Source organism: Meriones unguiculatus, chromosome 8 (genome assembly GCF_030254825.1).
Source record: "Meriones unguiculatus strain TT.TT164.6M chromosome 8, Bangor_MerUng_6.1, whole genome shotgun sequence".
NCBI lineage: Eukaryota > Metazoa > Chordata > Mammalia > Rodentia > Muridae > Meriones > Meriones unguiculatus.
The window spans coordinates 69,694,855-69,706,820 of record NC_083356.1 but is presented as its reverse complement, the minus strand read 5'-3'; the positions used below and the strand labels follow the sequence as shown (position 1 = coordinate 69,706,820).

Sequence of the window (11,966 nt, the reverse complement as noted above, 5' to 3'; positions counted from 1 at the left end):
GCCACAGCGGAAGGGGTGGGGGTCGGAGGGGGGGGGCCTGTCTACATTAGCATAAGGGGCGTGTTTACGATTCGTTAGGTGCCCCTCGCTAGCCGAGGTCCAGCCGGTGCGTGCTTCCGCACTGGCTTTTTCTCTTTCCGAGATTGGAAGACGTCGTCTAGAAGTGTCGAAAGCCCTGCTCAGACGGCCAGGAACTCCACCTTGCAGTAGAATGAGCTTTCAAGTCAGGCTAAGGTAGGTTATGGGAGGAAAACAGCAGTCAGGTTTCCTGTATCTTTTATTAGCAACAGGGGAGTGGGAGGGCGAGGGGAACAGATGCTGGGGCTGCTTTTCCGATCTTCACCTCCCAGTCCAGCCCTTCTGCACCTGGACAAGGTCACTAAAAGAGATTCCCTAAGGCTGGCAGGCGTTTAGAGCTCAAGAAGCTAGAGTTGAACACTCCAGGGACTGTCCCTTAGGTGTGGAGTTGCCTCCCTTTCGGCGGTTGGATAGAAATTTAGGACAGAGCCAGGCTGTTGTCCTGCTCCAGTTTCCTCGGTGGGATAGTCCAGTACTGACCCTGGAGCCTGGCCTGTACCTCCAGGAAGCCAGGGCTAAACTCCAGTTCAGCCTCACTGCCTTGGGACTCCCAGTAGAGCACCTGCTGTCCCCAGAATGTTGTGGTCCTCAGACTGTGGATATCTCTAATCTGGGGAAAAGCAGGTAGCCAGGACAGGCATTGAGTGATCATTATTTAGGACCTACAGACTCCTCGCTTATTCAGAATCATGTTTGATTTTTACAGGAGCCCACATGTTCTACCCAAGAAACTGAAGCTCAGAGACTTTGGGCCCCTTCCCGGGACACACAGCCTGGTGCCAGAGCTGGGCTCCTGCTCAGGACTAATTTTGGGTGATCTGATGCCCTGTAGAGCACACAAAACTTCAGCCCTACTTATACTCTTCTGAAAACAGAAAATTCCAGGCATGAAAATGATGCTTCTTCCCTGGGTCAACAAGCAATCTACTTCCCAGAAAGGTCTTCCTTCTTCCTTAATGCAGAGCAACAAGCATTTGCTAGTGAGTGAGTGGAGGGAACCCTCCTTCCCATTCTTTCAAATGATTTTGAAGTTTTGGGTGAGAAACTGAAAGGGTCCCCTCAACCCAGTACCTGCATCCTTTTTCCTAGAGATAGCTCTTCAGAATCATATCAAAAGTTACTCCATTTCTATCCATCCTGGTGGCCTCACCGAGACATATTTGGCGCTGGTCCCCTCAGAGTCAGTGCCCATGTCACTGGTCAGGGCACGGATGGCAATGCGGGCCTGTGGGGCCACGCTGATGAAGACCCGGCAGCTCCTTACATTCCTTCTGTCTGGGTTCCGTGGGGGACTCTCAATTTTACCCCGGGGTCCAAAGAGCTGCCTGTCACAATCTGCAGGCAAAAACACGGGGATAGATTAGGTGTGGGCCACCTCAGGAAGACTACTGATAGCAGGGTGGTCTCTGGCAGACTGTCCCCTCCCTCCCTGCTGCTGAGCCTTCACTGTGACCACCTCTGACAGATTAGCTTCAGGCAGGGATCTGAAGTGGGCAGGCAGGGAAGGTTGAGCTGGACACAACTTGTGTCTGATTCCTAGGACCTACATGGTGGGAAAGAACTTCTGACATCCCCTCAAAGACACACTTTTTTTTTTTTTTTAAGGGAAAGGATGACTGATGAGATGGCTCAGTGGGTAAAATATCTTGGTTCTTGCCTCACAAGCCTAGAAACCTGAGTTTAATCCCAGGAACCCATGTTAAGATTAAAGGAGAGCTGGGTAGCAGTGACATATGTCTTTAATCCCAGAACTCAGGGAGGCAGAAGCAAGTGGATCTCTGTGAGTTTGAGGCCAGCCTGGTCTATAGAATGAGTTCTAGGACAGCCATGGCTACAGAGAGAAACCTTGTCTTGAAAAACAAAAAACAACAACAATAAAAAGATAAAAGGAAAAAAATGTCCTCCATATCCACAGCATGTCATGCTCATGCTCACACACATACATCATAATAAGTAAAATAATTTTAAAGGAACTGAAAGGCTCTAAGCTTTGGTTCCCTCCACTGTGAGAAGGGAACAGTAGCATACTTTGGGCATGGGATTTTAAAACAGGATTCAATAAACTTGGACTACAAAGTACTTAAAATATGAAAGGTTGAGTTTCAGTTATGGCTGTCCACTGCTATCATCAGTAGTCTGTGGGAACCCCACTTCCTGTACCTAAGCCTTCCTCAACACGGAATATCTGCATGGGAGAAGTGAGGAGCAATGAAAACGAAGCTAGGGGCCAGCAGGACTTTGATACACCTGCACACTCAGCCAGCAGCACAGCTCACGGCTGGTGGTGGCTGCGGGAGAGGCTGGTGACGTCAAACCTTGGCAGAGACAGTGCTCCTGCTGCATGACTTTCGCATAAGGCCATGCAGAAGTGTCTGGAATCAGCAAGGGAAGACATCTTCAGTCACCTCGCACTTCTACATCAAACCCCTGAGGTGATCAAGAGGGCTCTTACCCATCAGATGCCCTCCTTCTGAGGGGTGTGTAATGTAGGCATCTTACTTGTGGGTGCTAGTATACGTATACATGTCACAGGAAGCAGGCTGAGGAGAAGTGACTCACAGACCTGAGAGGACCTTGAAAGAACTGGGGACCAGGGTCAAAGGAATGAGGCAGTGGCCCGATAAATGTGAAAAGGACATGGACCATATCTGCTTCCACCCATCTAGCTTCACGACCACAGAGGACCTCCATTCTGACCATGTGGAAGACATTGCCTGCTCCTACTTTCCATCGTGGTCAGCTGTCTCCTGCCCTGCCCATGGCCCTGTTGAAAATGCCCTGTCCACAGCAGCACAGGCATAGCTACCTGTGAGGTGTGGGGAGGCGCAGGCCCTTGGCTGTACCTCTGTTGAAGGTCCCAGGGCCTGGTTGGCTCCGGTACTGTAGCAGCACTCCATGTCCTGGCAGCACACGGTGCTGCCTCACCACCAACGTGTTGGTTTTGGTGCTGAAAGTCATGCCAGACATCTTCCAGCATATCTTCCTCCATGTAAACCTACCCCAAAGCAGCAACAGCTCCCCTAGAAAGGGTGAGGCAGTGAGCAACAAGCACCCCCACTCCAGGTAGGCAACAGTGGCTCAAGGCTGAGTTCAAATAACCACTCTCCCTCTTACTGACTAATGTGACTAAGTAGGGGACATGTCACGAGAGAGCTCATCCCCCAATTTTCTATCTTACAAATGGAGACCCCCACACTTCAGGCGTGAGACAGCCTTGAAAATAAAAAGTAGGAACATAATAGGGGCCAGAAATGGGACACACTGGAGTTGTAGGGCCAGCCCCAAGCCCAGCGGTTGCCCACGTACCCCTGGATGTACCTGTACTACACTTGAGGGAGCTCTCGAGGACTTCAATGGTCACCACCTCACCTAGAGGCCGCCCAATGGCCACCACACAGTCTACCTGCCCTTGACCTCGCATGTCAATGGTTCCTTTGGGCTCCAGGTATTGCCTTCCACAGACACCTAGAGAGGACAAAAGGGCAGTGAGGTGACCAGAACAGGGCACAGCTGGAAGTTGGGGCAGGCGGGGGGTGAGAAAGCAGTAGTCACCATCCAAGGCTCTAGGCCACTTCTGTTTGCCTCAGGAAAAGGGAGGCAGTGTGGTGTGTGGGCTTTGGGCTGCATGGACCTAAGTTTCTGACCCTGCAACTTCAGGTTATTTGAAAGGGACAGAAGTAAAAGTACAGTTTCTAAGCTGGAGAGATGGCTCAGTATGTAAAGTGTTTTGTTTTGTTTGTTGTTTTGGTTTGTTTTTTAAGCACTGGGACCTGAGTTCAATCCCCAGAACCTACATTATAAAGCACAGGTATGGAGGTGCACACTTGAAGTCCCAACACTGGGGAGGCAGAGATAAGTAGCTCCCTGGGCTCAGCCAGTCAGCCTAACCTATTTGGAGAAGCTCTAAGCCAATGAAAAACCCAGTCTAAAACAATATAGACAGTTTCTGAGAAATGACACCCAAGGTGGCCTACACACACACACACACACACACACACACACAAACATAAACATGCACATACAAAAGTGTGGCATGCACATGAAGGTATGGCTTCCCTTTGCCAGATGAGAAGGAGGCCCTGAACCCAATGGTATGTGGTCTAGTGCCTGAATGCTTGTCCTGCGAGATGCCAAACTCCCAACAGGAAGCAGGAAGGAACCTAACCAGGCTCTTCCAGGTTTTCCTTGAGCCCCAGAGACTGGGATGCTGGAAAGAGGGTGCTGGCCTGGGCTTGGGGCTGGGACCACTTCGGAGAAGCAGCAGTAACAGCAGCCTGGGTCTGGCTAGGAAGCATAGCTTCCTTGTGAGGCAGTGAGCTGGGAATTTCCTGCCCTGCACAGGGCCCAGCCCAGCAGCTCCTCACTGTCACTGGCTTGGGCAGGTGCTGGCAGAAGTTGGCTGGCACAGGCACTTGTGCCTGGGGTCCAAGACAGGTGTCATGCCGGTGCTGGATGCCATCCCCACAGGAGACGGAGCACTGTCAGAAAAGAAGTGGACGATCATGGTGGGCTTGTCAAAGAGAGGCAAGACAGAGTGACCACAGGATATTGTACTGTCTCTGCTTTACAGGAAAAGATACTGAAGCCAAAGAGATGCCTTTGTGGGGGCTCAAGTGTATATAAGAACTGAAATTCTGGTCTCAGTGCCCTGTCTCAGCCTCTCTGTTCCTCAGAGCCTTAAAGAAGGGACTAGGATGACCCTCCATGGCTCCACAGTCCTGTGTTTGCCTTGCATTTCTGCAGTTTCTACCTTTATCTGATGTCCAGAGTCTTTCTGACCAAGGTAAGGTGAGGTAGGGGAACAGGCCCCTGAGGACAGCAGTTTTTCCTATCTATCTGTATGCTGTCTACCACTTCGAATGAGCTCCTCTCAGGGGAACCAAGATCTACCCACCTTGGCCTCTCTAGTGATTTGTTGGGTGCTTGTCACAAGATGACACTAGTGTCTTTAGTAGTGAGGCTTCCAGTATACCTGCAGACCCCAGGCCTCTCACAGCCTAGCTGTCTGGGTTTCCATGGCTCCGAGTGTCCACCACAGCAGAATCCCCTCCTCCCAGGGGTCATAGTGAGTAGGGACCACAGACCCTCTTGTGCACAAAGACCCTTTGCCTTCCTTAGCTAGAAGTCCCAGGACCAGGACCACACTTACCTCTGTCCAGGTGCTGATGTGCCACCGGTAGGCACAGTCAGCAGTGAGGCAGGGGACAGTGGCCTGGGGCCGCACCAGTGCCTTACAGAAAGTTTCGTCCACCTCACTGTCATGGCCTTGGTCAAGTTGCATGCAGGCCACCATTCGTGTGGCAGTGCCAAGGCCACAGCTGGCTGAGCATGGCCCAAGGGACAGGACTTTCCATCTGCAGGAAGAAAAAAAATCCCAATGACAGCTGGGCCTCTGTGAAGACTAGGTCCCTTGTGACTCTTGAAGGATCCTCAGCTTCTTCAACAGTGCTCTGCACACATTCCCTGGCCATGGGTTTCCACTGACCTCATTGAGCTGCAATGTTGCCCTTCATGCCCATGTCATTGGTTGGCCCAGTGATGCTTTGGGACCCAGAGCAATGGTATAAACCAGACCAGGACTTCACCTCAGGGGCATATGGTCTGCATATTGCCACCACTGGCATGTGACCATTTGTCCTGGGCATGGAGTGGGGACCGTCCTGTGCATTGTGAGATGGGCATGACTAGCTTCTGCCCACTAGGAGCCAATAGCAAATATCCCTAATTGTGACTGTTAAACTGAAGTTGCCCATGTGCTCTTCAAGGCAGAATCGTGCATGGCTGGGCAACTAGTGCCCGAGAAAGAAGAGACCACAGGACAGATGAGTGCAGATTGCAACGTGGTTACACAGCACCCCAGGGGTAAACAGAACTGTGTGCATGCAGTTCCCCTTTAAAAAACAAATCTTTAGCTGTGTATGGCACATGCTTACAACCCCAACACTTGGGAGGTGAAGGCCTGAGGTTCAAGAATTCAAGGCTATCTTTAGCTGCATAAAGAGGTTAGCCTGAGCTACAGAAGATACTCTCAAAAAAAAGTAAAAAATGTAGATCATTCATAAATATGACATGCAGAAAGAAATAGGCACACAGACGGAAACTTCAGTAAAAATAAAGAAGGCAAGACACGTGCTGTCGGTCTCGAGTTCCAAGCTACAGAATTTAAAATCATGACGTATATGAAAGGAGAAGTAAACCAATCTGATAAGAAGCCTGGCAGGCTGTGGTAGCAGCTCTCCTGATTCTGCTGGGTATGGCATCCCCACTTTTTCATTCAGAGCTGCACCTATAGAACTCACTACCTGCCTGTCATTGTACTTGAACCTCAGCCTCCACATCCAGCATGGCCTGCCAAGCAGCCCTGTCTTCTACAGTGTCTCTGGGCTACCACTTGGCCTTGAAACACTCCTGCCTGGAGGAGTCTGTGCACTGGGCATGCTCCTCACCAACCCCTCCCTCACCTGGGAGGACATGGTTCTTGGCTGCAGGCCTCAAGGGGTTCAGGGCGAGGTAAGCCCTGGCACTGGACATCAGGCAGGATCTCCTCTTCATTATCCTCTCCACGAGCCTGGGCACAGTACAGGATTCTCCATGCGAGCCCTCCCCCGCAGCTCACGCTACAGGCTGCCAGCTTATGATGCCACCTGGGAAGAACTGAAGTTAGCGGGACCCAAAGGACAACAGGCCTTCCTCTTATTTCTCCAGTAAGAAGAAAGGGTTGGAAAAGGCATAAAGAGTTTTTGCTCCACCAGGAGGCAAAGCTCAGCAGACAGTCTTCAGACCAATTCACTTCACAAAAGGAGAAACTGAGGGTGATAAAAGAGGTTGGGTCCAAAAGGTGAGGGGGGCCGGGATACCATAAGGAACCTGCAGAGCTGTCTGTCTATAATGAAATCCTAGAACTGGCCTCACTCTGGAGCCTGCCTCCAGCCCTTCCAACTTCCCAACCCACTGTGGTTAGCTCTGTTGCCCCAAATACTGCTTATCATACTGACTCATTCATAATCCTCAACTATGTCAGTTCCAGGAGGATCAGAACATCTTACTTTGTCATTGCCATGTCCTCTGGCTGCAGATAGCACCTACACATAGCAGGTATTCAGTAAATTAGAACAAGCCCTGAATGAATGTTCCATTAACATATGTGCCTGACTGGGTCAGGTGACACAAGTCAAGGGTCATAAGCTAAAAGCCTTCCTGGGCTACAGAGTGAAGTTAGTGAGCATCTTACTATTATTATTTAATTTATGTTCATAAATTAAATTATATTAATAATTAATTTAAATTAATTATTATTTAATTTATGTCAAGTTAGTCTTGACATAAAAGGTAAAAGGCGGGGCTGGGAATATAGCTCTGTACTAGAGTACTTGTCTAGCATACACAAAGCCCTAGAATTAAAACACACACACACACACACACACACACACACACACACACACACGTGCACTGGCCAGGAATGGTGACACACACCTTTGAGGCCAGGGCCACAGAGTGATACCTTGTCTCATAAACATTAGATAAATCGATTTTTAAAAAATGTACCTGCATTATCACCATCCCAGACCCCACAAGTGTACTTTACATCATGTGGGGGGTGATGGCAGAGCAGAATGCAGATCTAGGGCTGCCTGTCTCTCAGGCAAGGTGCTCACCTAGCAGGACAAGGCTCAGGGCTGCAGTCCTTGAAGGGGCCTGGCCTAGGCACTGGCCAGCACTTGGAATGAGGTAGAGACACAGGGTGGCCATGGTCCATCTGCACACAACGGACAGCCAGTGGCACTCGTCCCCCTCCACAAGTCACTGGGCATGGTGCCAAAACTTGAGTCTCCCACCTGAAGGAAAAAGGCCAAGGCTATAGGACACCAACCCTGGGATCAAGTTCATTCCCTGAAATCACACTACCCGACTTACCGAGCAGGACATGGGCCAGCCCTGCAGACCTCCCACCGGCCCGGGGGCTTGCTGGCCAAGTCACATAGCTCTTCCTGGACAGGCATCTTAAGGACAGAATCCATGCACAGGAAACGTAGCTCCCTCAGACCTGCCAGGAGGAAACAGGGACGTAAGTCAAATCCATAGAAGAAACAAACACATAGGTGGCCAGGGTCTGGGAGGTGATGAATGTTAGTGTTTAATGAAGGCAGGGTCTAGTTTGGAAGGGTAGAATCTGATGGCTGCACAAGGGGGGTATGATAAATGCTACTGACTGAAACATTAAAGATGTTTAACAGTTGGAACTGGGGGCTGGAGAGGTGGCTCAGAGGTTAAGAGCACTGCCTGCTCTTCCAAAGGTCCTTCCTGAGTTTAATTCCCAGCAACCACATGGTGGTTCACAGCCATCTATAATGATATCTGGTGACCTCTTCTGGCATGCAGGGGTACATGCAGGAGAACATTGTATACATAATAAATAAATCTAAAAAAAATAAATACATAACTTATTTAAAAAAAAAGAGTTGGGGCTGGTGAGATGGCTCAGCAGTTAAGAGCTCTTACAGCTCTTGCAGAGGACATGGATTCAGTTCCTGGCACCCACATGGCAGCTCACAGCTATCAGTAACTTCATTTCTAGGGGTTCTGATGCCTCCTTTGACCTCCAAGGCTACACACACATGATGCACAGACCGACATACAGGTACAGACACACAAATAAAATAAATATTTTAAATGGCTAAGAGATCTGTGTGTGTATTTCATAATAAAGAAGACAGAAGATACCATGCATCTTTAAACTGATTGTTTTCAGCTTTGGTGGTTGGTTTGGTCCCAACTTTGTAGGACTATAAGGGACTCTGAGGTGCCAATCTTCCTGGGATTTATCTTTATCGTTCAGTCAGGGGTGGAATGCATTTAGAGGACTTATTTGGGTACCAAAGTCACACAGTTTGGCTTTCTGGTAGCCCCCTTTTCTTCAGCACAGATCTAGGCAGAATGTGGGTAGATAAAAAAAGTAATAGAATATGGGTTTCATGAATGTCCTCAGGGTCTCACCTCGCCCACAAGAGATGGAGCACAACCCCACCAGAGGAGTCCACACATGTGCAGCCTGAGCCTGTGGCTTGTCGCTGCCCACTGGGGATGGAGCCTCTTGTCCTGGAGACACGGTGTCCAGCTAAAGAGAGCAATGAGCAGATAAGTCTGGCATTTTCACTTCTGCCTCTGAGCTGCCAGCTTCCCTGTACCTCCTCAGGAGGGAAGAGGGATAACACACCAGGGTTCCCTCCCTGTTGTTCTCTAGGGAGGCCTGTATCTGACCCCTGGTGAAGCCCTCACCATGCACCTCAACTTGGCCTGTGCAGGCTCTTTATTATTCCAAGTGTTGTCTGTGGGATGGGGCTGGTAGCTAAGAAGCGGGAGGGGATTTGAAAGCACACTTGGCCCTGCAGTCCCTAGCCTGTAAGAATTCAGGGGCCTCCAGCCCGAGAGCAATGTCATCAGCCTAAAGCCCGGGCAAATGATGGAAGAATTAATTTCATAGCAGCTGGAGAACTCTTTCTTTCTGTGCCTAGTAGCACAGGCCTGTAGTTCTTACAGCTTGGGAGGCCTACACAGGAGGATTGAAAGTTCAAGGTCTACCTGGGTTGTAGACAGAGCAATTTAGTGAGACACCTGAGCAATTTAGTGAGACACTGTCTCAAAACTTAAAATCTATGAAGAAAACGACCAGGGGTATAGCTCAGTGGTAGAGTGCTTGCCTAGCATACTGACAGCCTTGGATTTGCCTCTCAGCACCCCAATGACAACAGAATGATCCCCACTCATTGTTTGATGCTTCTAACAAGCTGTATTTTCTCTCAACCTGGTTCACCCCTTTCAGAAGCACTTTAAGTGTGTACTCTGACAGAGTGTTCCTCAGACAGCACCCTGAGGATGGGGTCCTCACTCTGGCCTGCAGGAAGATGACAACCTGTGTTTTTCATCCTTACAACTAATAAAGGATCCAAGAATCCTGGCCCCTCTCTTGCCCCATCCACTCACCTGACTCAAGTCTGGAGAACATGTGGTCCTGAAACAGGGCTCCAGCAGAGGTGACGTTTCATCCATGAGGCAGGGACTTGCAGTTTCTGGCTCCTCCAGTACACCCACCCTGGGCACACATGTCACATTTCTTGGGGCAAGATCTGCTTCACAGGCGGACGACATGCAAGGGCCAGGGTCTGACACCTCCTGTCTGAAGAGAACACACGTTTATCATCAGGCCCTGCCTAGCAGAATGTGCAGCACCACTCCTGGGGTGGAATGGGGCATGGTTGATGTCTAGGATCCTAATATGTAGACCCTATTAAGCAAAATTCAGGCGCTTTCTCTGAAGCATTGGTTCATCACACCTCAGGTTTCCTCAGCAAGAACTCTGTTGGGATAGTGAAATGGCTCAGTGACCAAACACTTCTGACTCCAACCCTGACACTCTGGTCCCAGGGGTCCCATGAGGTAGAAGGAGAAAACTGACTGCTCTTAGTTGTCCTCTGACCTGCACTCTTGCACCATGGCTTGCTCATATGTGTGCACACACACTAATTAAACTGTAACTTTGTACATGCCAACCACACACTCTACCTGTGGCTAGGGGGTGAGAAGGCAGAACCCTGCTCAAGGCAGAAGCACATGTAGACCCCTCTCAAAGCCATCAACAACACACTTCATGCCCCGTTGCAGAAGATGAGAAACAGGTGCCATGTGCATTCAGAGTACCAGTTGAAGGGCAGCACATGGTTCACTGTATACCATCCATGGGCGGTGGCTGCCTAGAGCACCATGATGTCAAGAATGCTGAGGCTGGATTGCACTTTCACAGGTAAGCGAAGGCGTACAATGTAGAAGAGGAGGGAGCCAGGGCCATAGGTAAGCCACCAATAACTTAGGGCTTTCCCACTGGAGAGAGAAGCCTGAAGCCAGAAAAGGAAGAAATTCATGCCAATCATCCAGCCTGTTGGCAACAGGCAGACCAATAAGTCAAGATCAGTTTGGACATGAAGGATGTAAGACACAGCCACATGGTCACTGCAGGATACATGAAAGTGATGACTGAGGATATCAGCTTTACATTCATAGTGCCACACCATCCTCAGAGCCCTCCTCCCCACAGCACCAGGTGCTAGAAATTCAAAGATGAGCAGTCCAGTGCCTCTTGAATAGTGAGAAAGCTGGTGTTCAGTCACCAGGATGGAGCTGATGAGAGCCCTCAGGAGGAGAGAAGCCCTCTCCAAGGGTGGGTCTCAGTGCAGGGACATGCCAGGCCGAGGAACCATGCTGCAGCCTACCTGGTGGGACAGGGCTGGAGGCTGCAGCGTTCCACCTCCACTGCAGGCTGCTGGGCCAGCGCTCTGCACCGGGCTGGCGGCAGTGTCTTTAAGATGCCATCCTGGGCCTCCACACAGTGCACTGGCCGTTCCCGAAGGCCCCCGCCACAAGACACACTGCATGGGCTGAAGTCTCCAGCTATCCAGCTAAGGAGGAAAGGGACAGAACATCAGGCCTGGGGCCAGGTCCCTCACTTGGCTCAGGGCCATGAGGTGGAAGGCAAGCGAGTCTGTCTCACTGATCCTGATAACACACTTTCTCAGTCTGGTCCAGGTCCTATGTTCTCAAGCTGCTGCTCCAAGACCAGCCTCAGGCTGGAACCTCCCCTAACATACTTCTGATCCTGAGGATAGGTATTTTATAGTGTTTGCTGGGGCCTCCCTAGTGCTACACCCAGCAAGACAACCTTGCCCTAAAAGTATTCTGTTACCAGTTGACAGAAACCAGTGCCTGGCCCTCCCCTCATTCTCCATGGTAGGGTGGTCACCACCATCTTGCAATAAGAACCTGAGCTCAGAGAGACTATAGGACACTCAGACAAGGTGGCAGAAGATATGATCACACATCCGACTACCTCTATGACT

General features: G+C 50.2%; 1 protein-coding gene and 1 long non-coding RNA gene across 7 annotated transcripts in view; one reads left to right on the top strand and one right to left on the bottom strand.

The window, feature by feature from the left end:
- The first annotated feature begins 6 nt into the window (after window positions 1-6).
- Window positions 7-972, top strand: LOC132655853 (uncharacterized). The gene is made up of 2 exons (XR_009593753.1): window positions 7-234; window positions 785-972. It is a non-coding gene; the product is annotated as an uncharacterized LOC132655853 (long non-coding RNA).
- Adamts13 (ADAM metallopeptidase with thrombospondin type 1 motif 13) overlaps window positions 260-11,966 on the bottom strand; it is a 29,732-nt gene continuing 18,025 nt past the window's right edge. For 4 of the 6 annotated variants that reach the window (XM_060389731.1, XM_021651942.2, XM_060389734.1 and 1 more), the window contains 12 exons: window positions 11,343-11,528; window positions 10,060-10,252; window positions 9,073-9,193; window positions 7,993-8,122; window positions 7,734-7,913; window positions 6,540-6,722; window positions 5,228-5,432; window positions 4,244-4,556; window positions 3,397-3,543; window positions 2,922-3,098; window positions 1,229-1,413; window positions 260-688 (listed from right to left, as the gene is read on the bottom strand). In XM_060389731.1, the coding sequence (XP_060245714.1) occupies window positions 497-688; window positions 1,229-1,413; window positions 2,922-3,098; window positions 3,397-3,543; window positions 4,244-4,556; window positions 5,228-5,432; window positions 6,540-6,722; window positions 7,734-7,913; window positions 7,993-8,122; window positions 9,073-9,193; window positions 10,060-10,252; window positions 11,343-11,528 (2,212 nt within the window). In that variant the 3' untranslated portion in view covers window positions 260-496. Of the gene's footprint in view, window positions 689-1,228; window positions 1,414-2,884; window positions 3,099-3,396; window positions 3,544-4,243; window positions 4,557-5,227; window positions 5,433-6,539; window positions 6,723-7,733; window positions 7,914-7,992; window positions 8,123-9,072; window positions 9,194-10,059; window positions 10,253-11,342; window positions 11,529-11,966 lie in introns of those variants that run through there. The other 2 variants (XM_060389732.1, XR_009593751.1) reach the window with 2 other exon arrangements.